Source organism: Oncorhynchus mykiss, chromosome 3 (genome assembly GCF_057628025.1).
Source record: "Oncorhynchus mykiss isolate SJ-2025 chromosome 3, ASM5762802v1, whole genome shotgun sequence".
In the NCBI taxonomy this organism is placed as follows: Eukaryota; Metazoa; Chordata; class Actinopteri; order Salmoniformes; family Salmonidae; genus Oncorhynchus; species Oncorhynchus mykiss.
Genome location: NC_143024.1, coordinates 69,868,312 through 69,895,515, shown reverse-complemented (window position 1 = coordinate 69,895,515; position 27,204 = coordinate 69,868,312). Strand labels below are relative to the sequence as shown.

At 43.8% G+C, this 27,204-nt stretch overlaps 1 protein-coding gene across 1 annotated transcript in view; it reads right to left on the bottom strand.

Moving 5' to 3' along the window:
* The window catches only part of LOC110504354 (low-density lipoprotein receptor-related protein 1B), a 422,565-nt gene extending 410,584 nt beyond the window's left edge, over positions 1 to 11,981 (bottom strand). Inside the window, exon 1 of the mRNA XM_036965026.2 lies at positions 11,662 to 11,981. Coding sequence (XP_036820921.2) covers positions 11,662 to 11,746 — 85 coding nt within the window. The 5' untranslated portion in view covers positions 11,747 to 11,981. The remainder of the gene's footprint in view (positions 1 to 11,661) is intronic.
* Between the last annotated feature and the right edge of the window lie 15,223 nt (positions 11,982 to 27,204).

Sequence of the window (27,204 nt, the reverse complement as noted above, 5' to 3'; positions counted from 1 at the left end):
TCCCCAGAGTAAGAGTTATACTCTTCATTTCATAGCTTTCCTCTTGGTTGCACTGCTTCCAGCCCCAGGTTGAGATTTGGAGGGCTGGTCTTTATGTTAGATCTTTTATCCAATCATATTCAGCCATCATGTGTTGCACGGGGTCTAAAATCTGCCCTCGGGCCTTCAGAATCAACAAAATTTAGTGTCAACCAATCAGCTTTAGAGTTGGCTATTGTACGCCTGCTGGCTGGCTCCAGTGTTACACAGGAGCCAGCTAGCAGGCGTAGTGCGTGCACGTCTTTTGATTGGATTACCAATATTGAGAGGCAGGTCCTATATGGGCAGGTCTATGCAGAACCTCAGAACTAGGAAACTGAATTTGATAAACAAATTAATTCGCGTACTACTAAGCTGTTTTTTCAAACCACAATGGAGGAAGGAGGAGAAGATATCGATTTGGCCGAGGATATAATTATAACGCCATTCTCAAGACAAACTTTTCAAGAAAGGTTAGACATTGTCAGGAGAGGTCGCCCGACGCCGACGCTACAAAGCCTGTCACAGGCGGGAAAGGGGTTCGTTCGCCACTTTCAAAGTTCCAACTACGAGCGCTATAAATGGCTCACAGGCTCCGAGAAGCACTGCAAACTGTACTGCTGGGAATGCCTATTATTTGCAAGTGATCGATTTGGTGTTTGGAGCCACACTGGATTTGCAAACTTGAGTTGTCTAACCAAGACAGCAACGAGACGCCAAAGTCCGGCTGGGCACTTACAAGCAATGGTGCTTTTGAAAACTTTTGGGGACACCCGAGTGGATCTACAGCTCAAGGAACAAGCGCGCAGGACAACAGAGCTGCACAATGAAAAGGTATAGTGTATGTGTCTAAATGTATAGTGTCTAGAGCCATGGCATCATAATGATGGTAATAAGAAGTGGATTAATTTGAGTGGGACTGTGTAGGACCTCACTGAAGGCCCAGGCCCCCAGGCCCACGGCACGCCACTGAAGTCTACACAGGTCTTGGCTGATTTCTTTTTATTTTCCCATGATGTCAAGCAAAGAGGCACTGAGATTGAAGGTAGGCCTTGAAATACATCCACAGCTACACCTCCAATTGCCTCAGATTATGTCAATTAGTCTATCAGAAGCTTCTACAGCCATGACATCATTTTCTGGAATGTTCCTAGCGTTTAAAGGCCCAGTCAAATTAGTGTATGTAAACTTCTGACCCACTTACGTACAGTAGTTCTTTATGTTTAGTTTAGAAAACGATCTCTCCACAGAAGCGACAGTTACAGGGATGGTAAAAACAGTTTCACTGCCGTAGCAACATCAGGAAAACTGTGCAGAAGGGAGTGTTGCTTCAAATACAGCAGTTCTGTAACCTATTTAATTGCGTGTCTCATTCTCCTTAATTGCCGGCCTCAACACGTTATGGAAAGAGATTAACTGTAAAGGAAGCTCTGGGGACAGGTCGTCTGGATTGTGGACAGCCAATAAATTGGCAGATGCAAACAGAGTATCATCTTTAGCGAACAACAGTTCTGTATGAACTAAAGTGTTTTGTAGTTCATACAGGTGAACAGGAGTTTGAGTGTGGTTGTAATATCAACAGTCCCTTATCTCTGGTATATCTTGGCATATATCATTCAAGAGTAAGTTTAGATTGTGTGCAGTGCAATGGACATAATATGCACAATGTCTCAGGAAAGACTGTCTTGGTTGGCAATACTCATAGAAAAAAGTCGGCCAGCAACCTGGACCTACATGCCGTGGCGAAAAAAATTGCACACGAAAAAGGAGGACTTCAGGAGATCAGGGGAGTCTCTCAAGTTGGATTTAATTTGATTAAATTGAATGTACCTTGACTATTGCTGCCCATTTGTGTAGGCTATTAGCCAGACAAAACCAGCTGAGTTCAACAATAAATAGTGGCTGAATGTATACCCAAGCCAACTACTTTTTTCCTCATTGTTAGGCTATTTGTTGAGTCATTTTAGTAAAACATATAAATAGCAGCTAAATTCGGTATCTACAGTGAATTCAAAAAGTATTCACACCCCATTACTTTTCCCACATTTTGTTGTGTCACAGTCTGAATAAAAAATGTATCAAATTGAGATTCTGTGTCACTGGCCTACACACAATACCATATAATGTCAAAGTGGAATTACGTAATTTTTTACAAAGTATCCAACCCCTTTGTCTAAATAAGTTCAGTAGTCGCATAATAAGTTGCATGGACTCACTCTGTGTGCAATAATTGTGTTTCACATAATCTTTGAATGACTACCTCATCTCTGTACCTCACATACACAATTATCTGTAAGGTCCATTAGGGGTCTGGGACTATCTCGAAACCATGAGACAGTACGTCCACTTGCAACACTTGGCTTGCAACCCACACCCATCCCAGCCATTCTGATGCAATAATAACCAACCAAGCATGGGTGCATTTGTGTGTTTAATGCCCATAGACAGTAGTGCCTATGCATTCCCTATACATACTGTATCTTATTGAAATGCCTTGCACCTATCAAAATATTTTACTCCAATGGATCTCTCTCCTAGCAGTGACCATAGAAGACTAATATTTTAACTCAGAACCTCTTAAAAGGTTACGTCTTATGACTATGAGTAAAAACAAATTATTCAAAATATATATACAGTGATTGCCCAGTTTATCATTGTTGCTAAAGCATTCATATGATCAAGTCCATAAGGAAGATTACAGACAATTAAATTATGTAGATTATTTACAACGCCATTTTTGTATTTTTCTTATCACCCTGATTAAATGAAGGGCAGGGTAGCATGGAATTATTATTACTAATTATATTTATATGGTGGCATCACCAAATGGCCCTGGGTGACTCTCTCTCTGCTGTTGCTGAATGAGGATTGTTGGGTGTTGGATGAATCCCCCGCCTGTTCTCATTTCTGGGCAACTGCTGCAAGCATCGACCCCTGAGCCCTCTGCTCTGCCTGTGTCCTGTGCCAGGTGGCAGCTGGGAGGGATAGAGTCTCTCCAGCCAGGCTTAGCAGCCCTGGTCCCTGCTCCACATTACAGCCTGGTCCCTGGGCCACAGATACAACAATGCTATGGCACAGGGGCATGACATGAGCATGACTGACCTACAGGCCTGGATCTGTGTGTGTGTCTGTGTGTGTGTGTGTGTGTGTGTCTCTCTCTCTCTCTCTCTCTCTCTCTCTCTCTCTCTCTCTCTTTCTCTTTCTCTTTCTCTTTCTCTTTCTCTTTCTCTTTCTCTCTCTCTCTCTCCAGGTGTCTATCTCCAGTATGGTGCATCAGGAGGTTATCCCCATGGTAACATCCTCCAGGGCAACAACAACTCTAACCCCTCTGCTACCGCGGTGACCGTACGAGGCAGTTAAAGGAGAAGGCCTATGGTCAACTACACAAACTAGTTTAAGGTTAGAGAAAAGGGCAACCTGCAGTGGTATTTCCTAAAGGGTAAAGCTTCATGTTCAGACTGAAATGTGTGGGAAACAAGATGAGAGAGCAGCATTTCACTCAGCCTCAGTGAGACCTAGCTGGCTCCTATAAGGTATGATGAGCACACAGTCACTAGCAGGCCTGCTCCTTGGGGTGCTTTCTCTCTGTGATCGCCGTTTTACCCTGTCAAACTGATGGACAGAGGGAGAGTACAGACTTTAGCCCCCTGAATGAGACACTTTCCCCAGCCGCAGCCAAGAAGAACTCTCCCTCTCAGGCCAGAAGCTAGCTGAGACTACTGAAGCAACACATCACATTCAGACAGCCACCACTTTTAAACCATTTTAGTCCTGATTGTCTTGTTGTTGTACAACAGATGATTATTACATGATCAGTACATGATTCTGTATGTCTTCCATATTCTGTCTCTAGTCTCTACTGGCTGCTGTCATTCGGTTTGCTTTGTATGTATTTGTATATGTGTGTTGTTTTTGTGGAAGGCAACAGTCAATGTACAATGTGTTATGCAATTTGTTCTGTTAACATATACAGTGCAGTAAATATACTATTCTATCTCATCTACCATTCCATGACCTTATCTTCAAATGAACTGATTCTGGTCATATTAGGGTTATTCCGTCACGGCTCTTTTCCTGCCCCCCGCTCCCCCTTTCCTGCCCTCCCCTTTCATCAGCATATTTGGCAATAAAACAGTTATTACTTTATCACATCAATAATTTAATTGTGCCTATTTTCCAAGTCAGCAGCCATCTCAGTAGCACTATCTGGCTTAGCCGGCAATTTGATACATGTCCTTAGAGGCAGGCCCCTTTTCAGTAGGAAACACTCATTGATTCATTAATCACATAACCAATTCTGTAACATTTCAGAAATATCGGATATTAAACCCCTCACCGATGAATAATTGAGTCAAATGAGTAGAATCAACACAAACAGATCATACGGGTCAAACACAAAGGCTCCTCCTCCGGCAGACTCAAATCAATCCAGTCAAGTCAATTATCCAGTGGATGGCTGGAGATCTTCCACCACGTCAGCCAATCTACAGCTAATTGAATTGTCATGTGTTAAGGCCATGCAGGGTGATACTGAGTTATCACAATCAAAATCCAATGGCTACAGAACCGCAATAGGACACTGTTATCGAACATGATTTTTCACACTTCTGAGCCGAACTGAACCAAGCCAAGCTGAGCAGTACACTGCTGGCCTTATTTGCTGTAACTGCTGAAAAGAACAATGTGAAAATTCAATATCCAAACCAGAAAAACACTGTTCGGGTCGGCAGTCGGAACTATAGTGTGAAGAGTGATGGGAGAAACCACTGTAGATATTGGTCAGCTGATTCCCCTTATACTTGAACCCTCTTGAAACAGGATGAAATAGAGCTTGTTGTCTCAGAGCAGTGAGTGCTGAAAGATAGTCTGATTTATAGAGGAAGAGATGAGGTAGTGGTTGGTCTAGTACTACTGCCTGAGAAGTGATTCATACAAATCCTGTATGGTCAACTCTGTGTATTTTAGTTGGCATCATTCATCCCCATGTCTCATGTTTATTGAACTTTGCCCCTCAAGCTTTAAGTTGGCTAGAAAACTAGGGAGAAGCATACTAACAGCTTGACTGTTAGGAAAAGGTGCAGAGGTGAGATAATGGCTTTGTTTCGCAGATGTTGAGACTTTGTTGAACCACACAAGATACAGTGGCAAGAAAAAGTATGTGAACCCTATGGAATTACCTGGACTTCTGCATAAATTGGTCATAAAATGTGATCTGATCTTCATCTAAGTCACAACAATAAACAAACACAGTCTGCTTAACCTAATAACACATAAACAATTATACATTTTCATGTCTTTATTGAACACACGGTGTAAACATTCACAGTGCAGGGTGGGAAAAGTATGTGAACCCTTGGTTTTAATAACTAGTTGACCATACTTTGGCAGCAATAACCTCAACCAAACATTTTCTGTAGTTGCGGATCAGACCTGCACAACGGTCAGCAGGAATTTTGGACCATTCCTCTTTACAAAACTGTTTCAGTGGTATGAATCGCTCTCTTGAGGTCATGCCACAGCATCTCAATCGGGTTGAGGTCAGGACTCTGACTGGGCCACTCCAGAAGGCGTATTATCTTCTGTTGAAGCCATTCTGTTGTTGATTTACTTCTGTGTTTTTTGTCGTTATCCTGTTGCATCACCCAACTTCTGTTGTGCTTCAATTGGCCGACAGAAAGCCTTACATTCTCCTGCAAAATGTCTTGATAAACTTGGAAATTAATTTTTCTGTCGATGATAGCAATCTGTCCAGGCCCTGAGGCAGCAAAGCAGCTCCAAAGCATGATGCTCCCTTCACCATTCTTTATTGTTGGGATGAGGTTTTGGTGTTGGTGTGCTGTGCCTTTTTTTCTCCACACATATAGTGTTGTGTGTTACTTCCAAACAACTCAACTTTAGTTTCATCTGTCCACACAATATTTTGCCAGTAGCGCAGTGGAACATCCAGATGCTCGTTTACGAACCTCAGACATGCAGCAATGTTTTTGTTGGACAGCAGTGGCTTCTTCCGAGGTGTCCTCCCATGAACACCATTCTTGTTTAGTATTTTACATATAGTTGACTCGTCAACTGAGATGTTAGGATTTTCCAGAGATTTCTTTAATTATTTAGCTGACACTCTAAGATTCTTCTTAGCCTCATTGAGCATTCTGCGCTGTGCTCTTGCAGTCATCTTTGCAGGACGGCCACTCCTAAGGAGAGTAGCAACAGTGCTGAAATTTCTCCAGTTATAGACAATTTGTCTTACCGTGGACTGATGAATATCAAGGCTTTTAGAGATACATTTTTCTAACCCTTTCCAGCTTTATGCAAGTCAACAATTCTTAATCTTAAGTCTTCTGAGATCTCTTTTGTTAGAGGCATGGTTCACATCAGGCAATGCTTCTTGTGAATAGCAAACTCAAATTTTGTGAGTGTTTTGTTATAGGGCAGGGCAGCTCTAACCAACATCTCCAATCTCGTCTCAATGATTGTACTCCAGGTTAGCTGACTCCTGACTCCAATTAGCTTTTGGAGAAGTCATTAGCCTAGGGGTTCACATACTTTTTCCAATCTACACTATGAATGTTTAAATTATGTATTCAATATAGACAAGAAAAATACATGAATTTATGTGTTAATAGTTTAAGCAGAATGGGTTTGTCTGTTGTTGTCACTTAGATGAAGATCAGATATGACCAATTTATGCAGAAATCCAGATCATTCCAAAGGGTTCACATACTTTTTCTTGCCACTGTATATAGTGGTAGATTAAATATAGTCTTTGGAATTTATTCAGTTAAGCTGACACTGCGGAAAGCCATTTTATGTAAACATCACATTGTGTCAGCAGTAATAAGAAAATCTGTTTGATTTGTTTACTCAGTAAACATTCTCATCATATACATGTCAATGCTACAAATTCGATTTTATAGGCAAAGCCCACTGCAGTGCAAATCTGTTATAAAGAGAACTTAAATGACCAAGACAAGACATTCTATCCAATTCTTTCAGCATCCAGTAACCACATCCAGACCATAACAAGCCATCTGGGAGCACCTGACTGTCAATGCCTGCTCACATACCCTGGGGCCATGGGGTATTCTATCTCTAGCCTAATCCTGTGTAGAACTGAGGAGTCCACTAACAATTGCACTTAACTGATAGAATTGGATAGAATGTCTTGTCTTGGTCATTTAAGTTATCTTTATACCATATTTGTACTGCAGTGGGCTTTGCCTATAAAATCGAATTTGTTCCATTGACATGTACACTACCGGTCAAAAGTTTTAGAACACCTACTCATTCAAGGGTTTTTCTTAATTTTGAAGAATCTCAAATATAAAATATATTTTGATTTGTTTAACACTTTTTTGGTTACTACATTATTCCATATGTGTTATTTCATAGTTTTGATGTCTTCACTTTTATTATACAATGTAGAAAACAGTCAAATAATGAAAAACCCTGAATGACTAGGTGTTCTAAAACTTTTGACCAGTAGTGTACTCCCTGTTCAACCACGAGTGCGTGGCCAAACACGACTCCAACACCATCATTACGTTTGCTGATGACACAACAGTGTTGGCCTGATCACCGACAACGATGAGACAGACTATAGGGAGGAGGTCAGAGAACTGGCAGTGTGGTGCCAAGACAACAACCTCTCTCTCAATGTGAGCAAGACAAAGGAGCTGATCATGGACTATAGGAAAAGAACATTGACCGGGCTGTAGTGGAGCAGGTCGAGAGTTTCAAGTTCCTTGGTGTCCACATCACCAACGAACTATCATGGTCCAGACACACCGAGACAGCCATGACCGTAATGCGCTACAGAGGGTAGTGTGTACAGCCCAGTATCTCACTGGGGCCAAGCGTCCTGCCATCCAGGACCTATATAATAGGCGGTGTCAGAGGAAAGCCCATAAAATTGTCAGAGACTCCAGTCACCCAAGTCATAGACTGTTTTCTCTGCAACCGTACGGCAAGCGATACCGGAGCTCCAAGTCTAGGACCAAAAGGCTCCTTAACAGCTTCTACCCCCAAGACATAAGACATTGACCCTCCCTCCATTTGTTTTGTACACTGCTGCTACCCGATGTTTATTATCTATGCATAGTCACTTCACCACTACCTACACACAAATTACCTCAACTAACGTGTACCCCTAGCACACTGACTCGGTACCGGTACCTCCTGTATACAGCCTCGTTATTGTTATTTTATTGTGTTACTTTTTATATATTTTTTTACTTTAGTTTATTTGGTAAATATTTTTATAACTCTTCTTGAACTGCAATGTTGGTTAAGGGCTTGTAAGTAAGCATTTCACGGTAAGCTCTACACTTTTTGTATTTGGCGCATGTGACAAATAAAGTTTGATTTGATTTGATGAGAATGTTTACTGAGTAAACCAATTAAACTGAGATCACCTGATGCAGAGGCCTTGACTTGCTATGTCATTTTGAAACAGGATAGGGTTGGGTGGTTCTCCTAGAAAGCCATAACAGCCAGCACATTTTACAGAAATGTTTTCCATCCATCCGGACAAATATGTAAACCAGCTATGAAAACAGAAGTGGGTCCAGCCTAAGAGCCTCAGAGGGTCAAGAGTAAAACACATCCGTTTCCTTGGAAAGTCTCCTTGCAGATCATGTAACGCAACCATACAGTAAGGTGACACTGATAATCTCTAGGAGACCCTTTCGGTCATAAACAAAACAGATTTTTATGGGCTACTGTCACCACAGAAAACAAAAAAGAAAACAACAAGTATAAATATATTTCAGAAACATACTGTAAATGTTTAGAGAGAGATATATGGCTATACACTGATTGTACAAAACATAATTGTATCAGTGTAGTCATAGATATTTGCTGTTATGACTTATCTCACTATATTCAATATTTTACATTACAATATACACTGAGCGTACAAAACATTAGAAACACTTGCTCTTTCCATAATGAATCCAGGTGAAACTATGATCCCTTATTGATGTCATCTGTTAAATCCACTTCAATCAGTGTAGATGAAGGGTAGGAGACAGGTTAAAGAAGGATTTTTATGCCTTGAGATAATTGAGACATGGATTGTGTATGTGTGCCATTCAGAGGGTGATTGGTCAAGACACAATATTTAAGTGCCTTTGAATGGGGTATGGTAGCACCAGTATAAGTGTGTCAAGAACGGCAAAGCTACTGAGTTTTTCATGCTGAAAAGTTTCCAGTGTGTATCAAGAATGGTCCACAACCCAAAGGACATTCAGCCAACTTGACACAATTGTGGGAAGCATTGGAGTCAACATGAGCCAGCATTCCTTTGGAACGCTTTCGACAGCTTGTAGAGCCATGGCCCAACGAATTGAGGCTGTTCTGAGGGCAAAAGGGGGGTGCAACTCAATATTAGGAAGGTGTTCCTTATGTTTTGTACACTCAGTGTATTTAATGCTATATATATCTGGATGTAGACTTCTGATTTACTGATTTATATTCATCAACAGGAGTACCTCCCATCCTACTGGATGATAGTCCAGCATAGAAGCATGATGCTCAGATAGATAACATCTCATCTAATTAGCCCCTGAAGGAAACCTTACTAATGTCATTAGATTACATTAGGGAAGCATTGCATCCAACCTGTGTATTTAACCATACAACCATAGCCATGGTAAAAGGGGTCATACATTTCAAACAACCTTGAGCTGTTTGTATGTGGTGATGGTTATCTACTGTGGCAGACACCACAGGAGATCAAGGGTACTGTGATAAAATAAAGGCAGGTTAGTATGGACTATAGCTACCTCCTCTCCTCAACTCTCATCATGTCATTGTGTCTGCTCAGCATTGTACTGCTAGTCCCTGGCCTCTGCTCAATGTTAAATGGCAGGGACTGATTTAGGAAAAAGTACCTAATGGCATAAAAAAATAGGTTTAAAAAAAAGTATCATACCTTTCTTTCCCAAGACGAATACCAACAAGAAAATACTTGGTATTCTTCTGAGTAAAACTATTAGCCTACAGTAATTTCAAATCAAAACGTAAACCCCAAATTACTTTACCTATCTGGTATTGTGCACAGGCATGCTTACGGTCTATTAAATCCAAAATGGCATTTTATCTTTACTTTTTTATGGATAAGTTCCTCCATCTCTCCCATGAATAATTAATTCTACAGAAGTATTCCCAGGGGATACCAGACCAGTTCACAGTTTTTTTTATGAAACTAACTGGATTTCACTCAAGCTATTCTAATAGCCATATATGTCTGATATCCTCAGTGAGGCAGGTATAAGACTATTTGATGTGCAGACCTGAACTACATGAAAGCACGCAATAGTATGGTGAAATAGATTCAATCTCAGCAACAACATTTTAGATGGTGCGTGTGTGTGTGTGTGTGTACGTGTGTGTGTGTATGTGTGTATGTGTGTGTGTGTGTGTGTGTGTGTGTGTGTGTGTGTGTGTGTGTGTGTGTGTGTGTATGTGTGAGAGAGAGTCTGCGTGTATGCCGTTTTTTTTATTGAATTGGAAAGAAATCCATGCTGAAGTTTAGTCGCACTTGAAACACTTTGCAAAGCCTATAACACCGATTCCTTCACGTTGAGATGTCTTAGTCGTAGCAGCGGCGCAATGCTGACAACCTCAAACTCTGCATTATATATTTTTTTATCTGAGCAGTAGGGCGTCCAAGGGGAGTTGGCACTTTAAATTATTTTCATTTCAAAGACTAAAGTAAACATTGTTTCGTTCACCTGCTGTGATTACCTGCCATAGGCTTTATTCTACTTCCATCGTTTCCACGCTCTGTTGGGGGTATTGATGACGTTTTCTATATTTATATTGCCTGCCCCTCAACAGATCAACTAGACTATCTATAGCAACAAAGTAAAACAAAAGATGAGCTGAAAAGTAGAACATTTATCTTAGAGAGCATTACAAACACCTAATTGATCAGTTGACAGATGGATGGGCATATCCCAATTTCATTCTTCAATTCACTCACTTTCTTCATTCATTTCCCAGTTTATGTCATTGTTGCGCACAACACATTTGAACAACCCATCTAAACGCAACATCCATGTATAGGCTACTTTATGTCAATAAACTTTACTACAAGTCAAGGCTCCTGCCAAAATCACCAGTTTTTGGACGAGAATTTTGGAAAGGTAACACATAATTATTTTGCACCGTGTTGGTGTCACTGCATGGCATGTCGCGGGCTGCATTCTACAACAACCTAGGCTACAGGCTACCGTACAGCATAGGTCTCCATGGACAATATTCCACGAACTATGATTTAGGGTAGGCTACTTATGATGCTCAACTTCCGCATTTAGTTATAGCCTATTACATCATCATTCTGAATAGAAATAGACCATACACAAATGTCAACCCATCATTTTGACTAAATTATTCCGATGGCATGGGGATGAATGGCATTCGCATTTGCACCACCTTCGCCAGAATCATGGTGGGCAATTTCGAGAATATTTCATCTACGATGCTGACTAGTAAAACTAACATTATGTTGCAACATAATGTTAGTAAACTGAATTATTCCGTTATCCCGGCCATGCACCGGTATGGTAAAGAGTGAACCAGCGAAGTTTGATCGGACTGTGCATCTCCCATACCCACCAGCTGCTACCCTGCTTCTCTTACCTTGTTCTGCATCCACGTCTGTCAGGGTCTTCACGCACGAAAATAATCCCGATATGGTGAAAAAGGCGATTAGAAATGTGGACATCGTTGCGGAGTGAGGGCTGAAGAGCCACAGCACTTCTCTCACGCGAGTCCAGGAGAGCCCCCCTAATCGAGCGCCGTTCTTCAGGGATGCCAAGAGGAATCTGTTTGCGGAACGGACCAGCAGCACTCCCTCACTCCGTACATTCACATTGATCAGTAGGTCTCTGCTAGGTGTTCAGCTAAACGGACGTACGACAGACAGTAAGAGATGGAGAGAGCGACGAGAGAGGGGAGGAAAAGAATGGAAGGCGGGGTGGGAGGATACAGAATTTGCGCGTCTTGGCTTTTTAAAACGCATAGAAGTGTGTCTAATATTACTTAGCATCGAACCATTGTGTCACAAGATGGAAATCCGTCAATGGCTCATGGTTAGTGTTAGTGTTTGCACCACCATGTGTCTATAGTTTTGGATGCGTTTTGATCACCCATTCCCCATAAAACAATATTATTGATTGGCTATTTTATAAATTGTATTTGATCATTAGCCCGGGTACCATCATTATCAGTTTAAGGAAGTTTCGGGTAGATGCGATCCACCCAAGCCTTATGGTCTACATGGTTTTCAATGAGCAAAATGTTATTTTCCCATAAATTGAAGAGGACATTTGATACATGCAAACATGACTAAATGATTACTTATAGTTGCATATTACACGTGGATACATGTTTGACTTGTAGAATTAAGGTAGCATTAGGCAGAGATGGAGTCATGGGAATAAAGTAGCCTACATATCTCCTGGGTTTGACATTGATAAAACATTCCAGGGCTTTAGATTTCACCTGGATTACCTTTTGGATCTTCCCCATCTCTCCTGTGGGGTTGGTCTCCTCTCCTCCATACCTCTCAGGGATTCCGTAAAAGGTCATCTTGCCCACCACCAGTAGGCCCACATATCCATGGGCTCAGGGTTTCATGGTCTCAAACCATATGCTTGGGTGGTTCTACCATAATTTTCCAGAATGGGTAAATAATACATATGTAGTATTTTACACTTAAATGACATTGTTAAATGTAATAAAATTTTGGAAATGACTAGTGGGTTACTAGAGATAACTCCAACAGTGCGTTGTTGGCCCTACCACTCAACCTGTTGTGGGGTTGGACTCTTCTCCGTATACAGTACCCCTCTGATACAGTACCCCTCTGATGCTGTAGAATGGTCATCTCCACCACCCAAACAGTAGATCCACATATTCATGCGCTCATATGATGAATATACTTAAATGTAATACAATTGTAAAAATTACTAGTGGGTATAGTGTTAACTCTAATGGTGCAGTGTAGGCCCTATACCAGTCTTTACTAACAGAATATGAAGCAAACATACATCATTTTCAACTGTAGAATGGTTTAGACCTCATCTGACATGTTTTCTGAGTTTTCTAGAAGACAGACAGGTGTCTGAGACAAATCTGTAACACAAGGAGGTAGCCACTGTTAACTGGAGGTGCTCATTATCTATTGAAGTCGGCCCGCACACTGCACTAAACAGCCCAAGGCTAGCCCAATGGACATGTTTCTCTGTTCTGCTACATCCCTTCCAAAGCACTGACTTGCAGCTTTGAAGCTTAAACCATGATCCTTCACATTCAGTATTCACTAGGGGAAAGAGAGCTGAGAGCAGAGAGCTCTACTGCTCTTTCAACCACAACAATACAGTGTTTTTTATAGGTTGGATATTATGAAGTGAAGCCGGACCTCATGTCTTACATCAGTAAACCAAATAACTTGAAAGCATGTTTCCTAAATGTAAATTCAACAATAGTGTCTGTAAACCAATTGACTGTTTGAATAGATGCTTGACATTTTTAGTAACGTTATAACACATTTAATATCACAGTTATTATTTATAATTCAAACATTATTGACAATTCATTTCACAAATTGCTGATTGAATATGCATCATTCAGCATGTATCATACATCACATATAATTACATTTTTGTGCATTTCATTAGTTTCCCTACATATACATGTTCTAAAGACATATTATAATTCAATTACTTTTTTCCTGCATTGACACTGGTGACCACTATTGAGAGACCCTCATTATTTCAGAAAACACCTCATGTGTATTAATCTATTCCCTGCTAGAAAAAAACATATCTGCAACCAACTGTCTGCCTGTCATGTCAGCCTCACCTACTAATTAGCAACACTAACACCTATAGAATCATGTCAGCTTCGACATAAAGCACTTACACTAATAATGATGACAGCCATGTACTGGGAGGGCTTGCACCTGTCAATAAGTGTAATGCTCACTCTGGACCTGGCTGCCTAGCTACAGAGCACATCTGTCAGAGAGCATCTCAACACCCAATGGCACCGTGGTGTGTCGTGAGCATCATGGCTTTTCGAACTAGGCTTCTAGAAGGGCACACTTATCTTCCTCTCTTGCATCACGTCACTCACGTGTCCTCCACCGACACAAACAGGGAGCTGCTCTCCTGTCTGCCATGCACTCAAACATGCAAACAACATGACCCAAGGTCATACATGATGGAGTCATGGGGTTCGTATGGAGATGAGTAATGTGTGGTTTCCAGTACCATGCCCTTTGAGCCACCTTCTGTAAGTGACTTGAGGGATGCAGTCTGCAGTATACATTATTGCCATTCCATGACTAGCTACCTTCTCAGGTGTATTGTGCATAACCTCTGACATCTTACACTTACTCAGTATAGTAAATATTTAAGATCATAAGGTAACTTCAAAATGATTAGCAAGTTACCTTTGGCCCATCCGTTCCTGGCTATCTCCTGTTATTGTCAGACTCCTCTTCAGCTCAATACTGCTCTAATATGTATGTCCAGCCGCTTCATGTAAAATGCTGCTCAATGGCTGAACATAGTGTCTTTCAGAAGAACTGTGGATAAGAAAAGAGCATTTGAGTTTGCAGAACAAAAATGAACAGAAAACTTTAAATTGCCAACTGTTTATATTGACACACATTTGATGGAAGAGCAGAGCTTTAGTGTAAGTGGATGGGCTATTAGGGGTACACCGAGGCCAGTGTTGTTGTGTTGTGCACAGCAGTCCTGCTGAAAATGGCAAAATGCCAATGAAGCATCACACAGACAGACAGAGAGAGAGAGAGAGAGAGAGAGCGAGAGAGAGAGAGAGCGAGAGAGAGAGAAAAAGTGAAAGGAGAGAGAGGGAAAGACAGCACTTACATGACATCAACCACTTAGATGACAGCAATTTGGTGGATGAATCACCTCACTCATGTGTCAGATTGAAATGAATTGGGCTTTTCACTAGATGTGGACAATACACAGCAACACAGCAGGGCCTTGGGGGGCATAGCAAAATGTTGAGAACAAAATGAACGTCTCCATTGCTTCTTCAGTCATGTTATGAAATGCTTGTGTGTGTTTGTGTGTGTGTCTGCAAACGATGGGGATAAACCACTATCAAAATGATTTAAGGGTCTACACCCAGAGTCAGTCTGTCATAAATAAAACTCTGACTTGTTTTCATGTTCTCTCCACTGTAGAAACACTGCTAAGGTGTCTTTGAATTTACAGTTTGGAAAACCATCCACAGCACCTCCATTTTTATTCAATCAACATATTCAACAAACAACACACAGACATCGACTTATTGTGCCAATTAATTTATTTGACATTTTCATAAATATTGTCACCAAGGAATAACATATAATTGCATATGATTACAAAAATATAATTTGCACAATTTAGTAAAACTGTGATATCTCTGAGCCTGGTGCAGTTGTTTTAATACACAGAGCAATCTCAAGGTAATTACTTTGGTTATAACGGAAACAAGATGTGACAACCTCTCAATTTATTCAAGGAATAAACAATAATATGTTTTTGGCAGGCAGAGCATAGTGACATCAAACTACTGGAGCGCCACAGTACAACCAAACACTGTCTCTCTATTCTGAGTTAAGCCTACACCTTTGAATTTCCAATCAATACAGTAATGCCATGGAACATGCACTCGATAGAAGATGCACACCAAACGCATGCACAAACACACACACACACACACACACACACACACACACACACACACACACACACACACACACCATGCACACACAAGCACGCTTCTTGCATGGTTGAAAATGCTCTGTGATATGTTTAACTTACTACTGCCATCTAGAGAACAAGAGACTCTTGCTTATTTGCAGCTCCTTACAATTAGTTTGGAGAATAAATTATTGTGGTCACAGTAACCCTCCCCCCAAATGATTATAATTTCGTATTTATGATATTGTGAAAACATATTTCCAAAAATAGATTCAGGAATTGTATTATTCTGTGATATACTGTATGAAGTTTGGTTGACCATGAAAAGACAACGACACATACTTACTACCTACAGTATATCCACATGTCATGACAACAAAACAAATCACTGTCTCTCTGCCTGTCTGCCTGGCTCAGTTTTAGGTCCCTCTCCAATAAACCGCCTGGGTCCCAGAGGAGCAGAGAACCAGATGAGCAGAGCTCACAGATGGAGCCTCAATTACTCAGCTCACTATCGGGACCCACTCTGACCAAATAATGAACACCATCTTAGCCTGCGGGGGGTGGAAGAGAGGGGGGGTGTAGGGGGGAGTGGAAGTGAGGGAGTGGATGGTTTGCCCAGAAACACACATATAGGGATGGACGTACGCACACACACATGCACACACATGCACACACACAGAGGCACACACATGCACACATGGACGCACACACACTTCAGCTGTCAAAACCTGGGCTTCAGAGATCCTGCTGGTTGACTTAAGAGAAGGGAAAAGAAGCTGTGCCGGTGGCTGAGAGAAGCAGGTTGCTGGAGTGATATCCTGGTAGGCAGGTTGCTCTGTAACCTCAGGAGGCCATGGTGTGTGGCGCGCGCGCGTGTGTGTGTGTGTGTGTGTGTGTGTGTGTGTGTGTGTGTGTGTGTGTGTGTGTGTGTGTGTGTGTATACATGCGTGCCTGCATGTGTGTGTGTCTGTGCGTGTGTGCATCTGTCTACTGGGTGGGGACCAGGGGAGCAGACAGAAGAGAAGCAGAAACTATACTGTAGCTGCTGGATTCCTGACTAATGTGTCTCCACTGATTGAGATTAAGAGCTATTAGATGTTTTAGCTGGAGGGGTCAGCATCAGCATTGTCAGTTAGTCAGCCAACCAACCAACTCACCTCAGTCCACCTCAGTCCACAACCCTGTACAACCCCTCTAACACAATACACATAATATGACTCCCTTAATTAATAGGATATGAACTAAGGCAGGTTAAAACATGAAAATAATCAGTATCATGTTAATTTACAATGCGTAAAATACCAGGTATTTACTCAGGAAGTAAATGGTAAAAAGATAATTGCACAATAATCTCTGAACTAATTGTTTGTTTCTTTAAGAAAAATTAAGTATTAGTGCATGTTTGTTCAGAAGGAAGTAAACATGTGTCCATCAATGTATAGTATCTACTCAATGTTTGTATTGTGTTGTTGTGCCCTGACATTATTCATTTAACGTGTCCTTTGTTTATTTTCTACAGTTAGGAGGCATCCCCTGTCTCTAACACACACACACACCGTCTCTAACTCATACTGACAGACCTCCTTCATGGAGCTCCCTTTCAGAGTCTGTGGCAGACGGCCCAGGCCTACATAACACACACATACATACACACATGCATACATAAACACACACATACATACACACACATATATACACACACATACATACATACACAAACATACATACATGGCTGGGGGCAGTATTGAGTATCTTGGATGAATAAGGTGCCCAGAGGTGCCCAGAGTAAACTGCCTCCTACTCAGTCCCAGAAGCTAAGATATGCATCTTATTATATATATTATTATTTTCTATATTTGGATAGAAAACACTCTGATGTTTCTAAAACTGTTTGGATGATGTCTATGAGCATAACAGAAGTCATATGGCAGGCAAAAACCTGAGAAAAAATCCAACCAGGAAGTGGGAAAGCTGAGGTTTGTCATTTTTCAACTCATTCCCTATTGAAGATACAGTGGGATATTGGTCATGTTGCACTTCCTAAGGTTTCCACAAGATGTCAACAGTCTTTAGATCCTTGTTTGATGCTTCTACTGTGAAGTTGGGGCGAATGAGAGGGGAATGAGTCAGGGCTCTGGCAGAGTGCCATGAGCTCGTGACGCTCGTTCACGTGAGAGCGAGCTCTGTTCCATTGCATTTCTACAGACAAAGGAATTCTCCGGTTGGAACATTATTGAAGATTTATGTTTAAAACATCCTAAAGATTGATTCTATACTTCGTTTGACATGTTCTTAAGGACTGTAACGGAACTTTTTGACTTTTTGTCTGCTCGTGCATCATGAATTTGGATTTGTGAACTGAACGCGCTAACAAAAAGAGGCATTTGGACATAAAGATTAACTTTATCGAACAAATCAAACATTTATTGTGGAACTGGGATTCCTGGCAGTGCATTCTGATGAATATCATTAAAGGTAAGGGAATATTTATAATGCTATTTCTGACTTCTGTTGACTCCAACATGGCGGATATCTGTTTGGGTTGTTTTGGTCTCTGAGCGACATACTCAGATTATAGCATGGTGTGCTTTTTCCGTAAAGTTTTTTTCAAATCTGACACAGCGGTTGAATTAAAGAGAAGTGTATCTAAAGTTCCATGTATAACACTTGTATTTTCATCAACGTTTATGATGAGTATTTCTGTAAATTGATGTGGCTCTCTGCAAAATCACTGGATGTTTTTGGAACTACTGAACATAACGCGCTAATGTATACTGAGATTTTTTTATATAAATATGAACTTTATCGAACAAAACATACATGTATTGTGTAACATGAAGTTCTATGAGTGTCATTTGATGAAGATCATCAAAGGTTAGTGATTCATTCTATCTCTATTTCAGATTTTTGTGACTCCTCTCTTTGGCTGTAAAATGGCTGTGTTTTTCTGTGACTTGGTTCTAACATGGACCTAACATAATCGTTTGTGGTGCTTTCGCCGTAAAGTCTATTTGAAATTGGACACAGTGGTGGGATTAACCTAGCGGAACCCCTCGACATCATTCCGCTGAAAAGGCAGCGTGCGAAATTCAAAAATAAGTCCAATACAGCAAATGAAAGATAAACATCTTGTTAATTACCCATCGTGTCCGTTTTCAAAAATGCTTTACAGCTAAAGCACAACATATGATTATGTTAGATCACCGCCAAGTCAAAAAAACACACAGCCATTTTTCCAGCCATAGATAGGAGTCACAAAAAGCAGAAATATAGATACAATTAATCACTAACCTTTGATTATTTTCATCAGATGACACTCATAGGACATCATGTTACACAATACATGTATGTTTTGTTCGATAATGTGCATATTTATATCCAAAAATCTCAGTTTATATTGGCACCTTACGTGCAGTAATGTTTTGATTCCAAAACATCCGGTGATTTTTCAGAAATTCTCATAATAAACATTGATAAAAGATACTAGTGTTATTCACAGAATTAAAGATAGACTTCTCCTTAATGCAACCGTGGTGTCAGATTTTTAAAAAACAGCCAGAGGAATATCCGCCATTTTGGAATCAACAAAGTTAGAAACAACACCATAAATATTCACGTACCTTTGATGATCTTCATCAGAAGGCACTCTCAGGAATCCCAGTTTGACAATAAATGACTGATTTGTTCCATAAAGTTCCATCATTTATGTCCAAATAGCCACTTGTTGTTAGCGTGTTCAGCCCAGTAATCCATCTTCATGAGGCGCAGGCACACCATCCAGACAAAAACTCGAAAAGTTCCGTTACAGTCCTTTAGAAACATGTCAAACAGTGTAGGGAATCAATCGTTAGGATGTTTTTAACATAAAACATCAATAATGTTCCAACCGGAGAATTCCTTTGTCTGTAGCACTGCAATGAAAAGTAACGCTGTAGGAAGCACGCGTCATGAGACCAAGGCTCTCTGCCAGATCACTGACTGAAAGAGGTCTCATGAGCCCCTCCTTTATAGTAGAATCCTCAAACTAGTTTCTAAAGACGGTTGACATCTAGTGGAAGCCCTAGGAAGTGCAACCTCATCTATATCTCAATGTGTATTCGGAAAGCCAAACTTTGAAAAACTACAAACCTCAGATGTCCCACTTCCTGGTTGGATTTTTCTCAGGTTTTCGCCTGCCATATGAGTTCTGTTATACTCACAGACATCATTCAAACAGTTTTAGAAACTTCAGAGTTTTTTCTATCCAATACTAATAATAATATGCATATATTAGCATCTGGGACAGAGTAGGAGGCAGTACACCCTGGGCACACTATTCATCCAAAAGTGAAAATGCTGCCCCCTATCCCAAAAAGGTTAACAAGAAGTGTTTCTTTAAAATGGTGTGAAATACTTGTATGTTTGAGGAATTTTAATTATGAGATTTCTTTTGTTTGAATTTGGCGCCCTGCACTTTCACTGGCTGTCATATCAATCCCGTCAGCGGGATCTCAGCCCAAAGAGGTTTTAGAGCAGTTGGAGGCCACGGAAGGAGTGTTGTGTGGCATTGAAGCTCGTTTGGAGGTTAGTTAACACAGAAGGGCCAGATGTATACAGAATGGTGTCATCTGCGTAGAGGTGGATCAGGGAATACCCTGCAGCAAGAGCGACATCGTTGGTATATACAGAGAAAATATTCGTCCCGAGAATTGAACCCTGTGATACCCCCATAGAGACTGCCAGAGGTCCGGACAACAGGCCCTCCGATTTGACACACAGAACTCTGTCTGCGAAGTAGTTGTTGAACCAGGCGAGGCAGTCATTTGAGAAACCAAGGCTGTTGAGTCTGCCGATAAGAATACGGTGATTGACAGAGTCGAAATCCTTGGCCAGGTCGATAAAGACGGCTGCACAGTACTGTCTTTTATCGATGGGGGTTATGATATCGTTTAGTACCTTGAGCTTGGCTGAGGTGCACCCATGACCAGCTCGGAAACCGGATTGCACAGCGGAGAAGGTACGGTGGGATTTGAAATGGTCAGTGATCTGTTTATTAACTTTGCTTTCGAAGACTTTAGAAAGGCAGGGCAGGATGGATATAGGTCTATAACAGTTTGGGTCTAGAGTGTCACCCCCTTTGAAGAGGGGGATGACCGCAGCAGCATTCCAATCTTTAGGGATCTCGGATGATACGAATGAGAGATTGAACAGACTGGTAATAGGGGTTGCAACATTGGCGGTGGATAGTTTTAGAAAGAGAGGGTCCAGATTGTCTAGCCCAGCTGATTTGTACGGGTCCAGGTTTTTCAGCTCTTTCAGAACATCTGCTATCTGGATTTGGGTAAAGGAGAAGCTGGAGAGGCTCGGGCGGGGGGTGCGGAGCTGTTGTCCGGGGTCGGGGTAGCCAGGAGGAAAGCATGGCCAGCCGTAGAGAAATGCTTATTAACATTTCCGATTATCATAGATTTATCAGTGGTGACTGTGTTAGTGACAGTGGTGACTGGGCAGCTGGGAGGAGGTGCTCTTGTTCTCCATGGACTTTACAGTGTCCCAAAACTTTTTGAAGTTAGAGCTACAGGATGCAAATTTCTGTTTGAAAAGCTAGCCTTTACTTTCCTGACTGACTGCTCGTATTGGTTCCTGACTTCCCTGAACAGTTGCATATCGCGGGGACTATTCGATGCAATTGCAGTCCGCCACAGGATGTTTTTGTGCTGGTCAAGGGCAGTCAGGTCTGGAGTGAACCAAGGGCTATATCTGTTCTTAGTTCTACATTTTTTGAAAGGGGCTTGCTTATTTAAGATGGTGAGGAAATTACTTTTAAAGAACTACCAGGCATCCTTGACTGACGGGATGAGGTCAATGTTCTTCCAGGATTCCCAGGCCAGGTCGATTAGAAAGGCCTGCTTGCAGAAGTGTTTTAGGGAGCGTTTCACGGTGATGAGGGATGTCCGTTTGTTAGTAAATAAATAATCAACTCAATTGGTGTGGTATGGACTTATTTAGTGGGACTCGGATTTGTGCAAATTCACGGATTATGCAACATTCAGAATGAGACTGTAGAGGAAATTAATTAATTAGAGACGGTTGTGAAATCAATATTCTGATATCGAATTTGGGAAATAGAAACTCAATAAAGCCAAACTTTCCCATGGTGCTCCAGGTTACTGAGTTAATAATTACCTGATTCATTTTGTCACGTAATTATAAACAGTTAATCATTCGATGAACAGCCGTCGTCACATTAATCAATCCAACGTTCCGACATATATGTCGCCCTGTGTGAGGCATCTAAGATAAAACTAGGCCGCACTTTTGGTTTATTTCCATACCAATTGTGTAGCAAGATACATATTTACCAATAATAGCTATAGGCAGGATTATTGTTGAGAGGGGCATGTGTGTGGTTTTCTTTTCACCCAGATACTGGTAGGAAGAGAACCACCCCTGTGATGTACATCTGACAAAATCAATGTGTGGGGATTTACTGAATGCTACGAGCTATAGCATATGTACCAGCAGATGCAGGCATTCTGAGAATAATACTAGTTGGGCCCAACGTAGTGTTATTTCTGTCTATTGCTTTCAGGAGCGATTAGACTCGGTTATAAGGTTTTTCTAGAGCAGAGGACATATGAGCCGGCCATTACGTACATTTTTGGAGAGATATATTCGTTTGACTGAAGCGAAGTCATTATCTCTCTTGTGTATCTCTCGCGTTTTGATAACGTGAAGAGCGTAAGGGTTGAATGTAAGACGTCACTTAGTAAACCTGTTCCTTTATTGGAGGGAACTTTCCTTGTGCTTGAAAGTGGAAATCCCACACAAGTGAAGCTAAGCATTACACCAGATGCTAAGCTAACAAAGGGATGCTAAGCTAACAAAGGGGAGCATCCATTTTTGTTTTCGCCTTTGGTCAAAGTGACATCTCGCGCCGGGTGGAAATCCCGTGTGATTTCAGCTTGTGCTATCACTTCTGGTGGAGAATTGGCAGTAATTGTTTTAAAATAATTCAGGTTACACTGTATGGTGTCCAACAAATCTCAACTGATTGGATACCATTGTCTCGTTCAATTAAATACATAAGTTAAATTGCCATACTGTCACGTTCTGACCTCTATTTCTGTTGTTTTGTATTTATTTAGTATGGTCAGGGCGTGAGTTGGGTGGGCAGTCTATGTTTGTTTTTCTGTGTTTTGGGGCATTTCTATGTTTTCGGCCTAGTATGGTTCTCAATCAGAGGCAGGTGTCATTAGTTGTCTCTGATTGAGAACCATACTTAGGTAGCCTGGGTTTCACTGTGTGTTTGTGGGTGATTGTTCCTGTCACTGTGTTTGGTGTCACAGGATAGGACTGTTTTGCGTTTTCACATTTCTTGTTTTTGTTAGTTTGTTCATGTGTAGTGATTTATTAAAACATGAATAACCACCACGCTGCGCTTTGGTCCGCTTCTCTTCCTCCTACAGACGAACGCCCTTACAGAATCACCCACCGCAACAGGACCAAGCGGCGTGGTAACGGGCAACAGCGGCACAAGGAGGAATGGACTTGGGATGATGTGTTGGACGGCAAGGGTTGCTACACATGGGAGGAGATCCTGGCGGGAAAGGATCGCCTTCCATGGGAACAGGTGGAGGCAGCGAGGAGAGCAGAGGCAGCCGGAGAGAGGAGCCGGCGATATGAGGGAACACGGTTGGCAAGGAAGCCCGGGAGTCAGCCCCAAAAATTTCTTGGGGGGGGGCTAACAGGGAGTATGGCTACGCCAGGTAGGAGACCTGAGCCAACTTCCTGTGGTTACCGGGGGGCTAGAGAGACCGGGCAGGCACCGTGTTATGCTGTGGAGCGCACGGTGTCCCCAGTGCGGGTGCACAGCCCGGTGCGGTACATTCCAGCTCCGCGTATCGGCCGGGCTAGAGTGGGCATCGAGCCAAGTGCCATGAAGCCGGCTCTACGCATCTGGTCTCCAGTGCGTCTCCTTGGGCCGGCTTACATGGCACCAGCCTTGCGCACGGTGTCCCCGGTTCGCCTGCATAGCCCAGTGCGGGCTATTCCACCTCGCCGCACTGGCAGGGCGACCGGGACCATCCAACCGGGTAAGGTTGGGCAGGCTCGGTGCTCAAGAGCTCCAGTGCGCCTGCACGGCCCGGTCTATCCGTCACCACCTCCACGCACCAGCCCTCCGGTGGCAGCTCCCCGTACCAGGCTGTCTCTCCGGCCCATCCTTGCAGGGGCTCTCTCCTCTCCAGCGCTGCCGGAGTCTCCCGCCTCTCCGGCGCTACCAGAGCCTTCCTCCTCTCCAGCGCTGCCGGAGCCTCCCACCTGTCCGGCGCCTCTGCCGGAGCCTCTCGCCTGTCCGGCGCCGCTGCCGGAGCCTCCCGCCTGTCCGGCGCCTCTGCCGGAGCCTCCCGCCTGTCCGGCGCCTCTGCCGGAGCCTCCCGCCTGTCCGGCGCCTCTGCCGGAGCCTCCCGCCTGTCCGGCGCCTCTGCCGGAGCCTCCCGCCTGTCCGGCGCCTCTGCCGGAGCCTCCCGCCTGTCCGGCGCCGCTGCCGGAGCCTCCCGCCTGTCCGGCGCCGCTGCCGGAGCCTCCCGCCTGTCCGGCGCCGCTGCCGGAGCCTCCCGCCTGTCCGGCGCCGCTGCCGGAGTCTCCCGCCTCTCCGGCGCTACCAGGGCCTTCCTTTTCTCCAGCGTTGCCGGAGCTTCCCGTCTGCCCAGCGCCAGCTGAGCTTCCCGTCTGCCCAGCGCCAGCTGAGCTTCCCGTCTGCCCAGCACCAGCTGAGCCGCCCGTCTGCCCAGCGCCGCCAACGCCGCCCGTCTGCCCAGCGCCGCCAACGCCGCCCGTCTGCCCAGCGCCGTCAGTGCCGCCCGTCTGCCCAGCGCCGCCAGTGCCGCCCGTCTGCCAGGAGCCGCCAGTGCCGCCCGTCTGCCAGGAGCCGCCAGTGCCGCCCGTCTGCCAGGGGCCGCCAGTGCCGCCCGTCTGCCAGGGGCCGCCAGTGCCGCCCGTCAGCCAGGGGCCGCCAGTGCCGCCAGTCAGCCAGGGGCCGCCAGTGCCGCCAGTCAGCCAGGGGCCGCCAGTGCCGCCAGTCAGCCAGGGGCCGCCAGTGCCGCCAGTCAGCCAGGGGCCGCCAGTGCCGCCAGTCAGCCAGGGGCCGCCAGTGCCGCCAGTCAGCCAGGGGCCGCCAGTGCCGCCAGTCAGCCAGGGGCCGCCAGTGCCGCCAGTCAGCCAGGGGCCGCCAGTGCCGCCAGTCAGCCAGGGGCCGCCAGTGCCGCCAGTAAGCCAGGGGCCGCCAGTCAGCCAGGGGCCGCCAGTAAGCCAGGGGCCGCCAGTGCCGCCAGTAAGCCAGGGGCCGCCAGTGCCGTCAGTCAGCCAGGGGCCGCCCGAGCAGCTGCCCCTCTGTCCAGAGCAGCTGTCGCCCCTCTGTCCCAAGCTGCTGCCGCCCCTCTGTCCCGAGCAGCTGTCCCTCTGTCCCGAGCAGCTGCCCCTCTGTCCCGAGCAGCTGCCCCTCTGTCCCGAGCAGCTGCCCCTCTGTCCCGAGCAGCTGTCCCTCTGTCCCGAGCAGCTGCCGCCCCTCTGTCCCGAGCAGCTGCCGCCCCTCTGTCCCGAGCTGCTATCGCCCCTCTGTCCCGAACTGCTATCGCCCCTCTGTCCCGAACTGCTATCGCCCCTCTGTCCCGAGCTGCTATCGCCCCTCTGTCCCGAGCAGCTGTCCCTCTGTCCCGAGCAGCTGCTTCACCTCTGTCCCGAGCTGCCCCTCTGTCCCGAGCAGCCCCTCTGTCCAGTGGGGTCATTGAGAGGGGTGGTCATGGTGAGTAAGCCAGGGAGGCGGACAATAAGGCGGACTAAGACAATGGTGAAGTGGGGTCCGCGTCCCGCGCCAGAGCCGCCACCGCGGACAGACGCCCACCCAGACCCTCCCCTATAGGTCAAGGTTTTGCGGCCGGAGTCCGCACCTTTGGGGGGGGGGGTACTGTCACGTTCTGACCTCTATTTCTGTTGTTTTGTATTTATTTAGTATGGTCAGGGCGTGAGTTGGGTGGGCAGTCTATGTTTGTTTTTCTGTGTTTTGGGGCATTTCTATGTTTTCGGCCTAGTATGGTTCTCAATCAGAGGCAGGTGTCATTAGTTGTCTCTGATTGAGAACCATACTTAGGTAGCCTGGGTTTCACTGTGTGTTTGTGGGTGATTGTTCCTGTCACTGTGTTTGGTGTCACAGGATAGGACTGTTTTGCGTTTTCACATTTCTTGTTTTTGTTAGTTTGTTCATGTGTAGTGATTTATTAAAACATGAATAACCACCACGCTGCGCTTTGGTCCGCTTCTCTTCCTCCTACAGACGAACGCCCTTACACATACCACCTTTTCAGGTCTTTATTGGGATACACAAACTGATGTGTTCCAACAAATGAGACATTGTTAAACCTTTCCACATTAACTTAAAGCAACACTTTCAGGTTCATTAAAGTTTAATTCTCAAATAGCCTAGACAGGTATGATTTATCAATAATATTGATTAATCAATTAAAATAGCTTTTACCAGCTCATTGGTGTCAACACTGAAGAGGCGACTCTGGGATGCTGGCCTTCTAGGCAGTGTTCCTCTGTCCAGTGTCTGTGTTCTTTTGCCCATCTTAATCTTTTCTTTTTATTGGCCAGTCTGAGATTTGGCTTTTCTTTGCAACTCTGCCTAGAAGGCCAGCATCCCGGAGTCGCCTCTTCACTGTTGACATTGAGACTGGTGTTTTGCGGGTACTATTTAATGAAGCTGCCAGTTGAGGACTTGTGAGGCGTCTGTTTCTCAAACTAGATAAACATGGAATAGCCTGCATTTCTCAGCACAAGAATAGACTGACGGATTTCAGAAGAAAGTCTTTGTTTCTGCCAATTTGAGCCTGTAATCGAACCCACAAATGCTGATTCTCTAGATACTCAACTAGTCTAAAGAAGGCCCGTTTTATTGCTTCTTTAAACAGAACAAGTTTTCAGCTGTGCAAACATAATTGCAAAATGGTTTTCAATTGATAAATTAGCCTATTAAAATGATAAACTTGGATTAGCTAACACAACGTGCCATTGGAACACAGGAGTGATGGTTGCTGATAATGGGCCTCTGTATGCCTATACTAGATATTCCATAAAAAATCAGCCATTTCCAGCTACAATAGTCATTTACAACATTTACAATATGTATACTGTATTTCTGATCAATTTGATGTTATTTTAATGGACAAAACACACTTTTCTTTCAAAAACAAAGACATTTCTAAGTGACCCCAAAATGTTGAACGGTAGTGTACATACATACATACATAAATACATACATACATACATACATACATACATACATACATACTGTACACACACATAGGGCTCTTCACCAGGCTCTTCTTGAGGCTAGCTGTCTGGTTGAGAACTAAATAGGTAATTATCTGACTTGTGTGAGCCGGAGACAGTCAGGGATGCCCACGTGACCAGCCTTAAA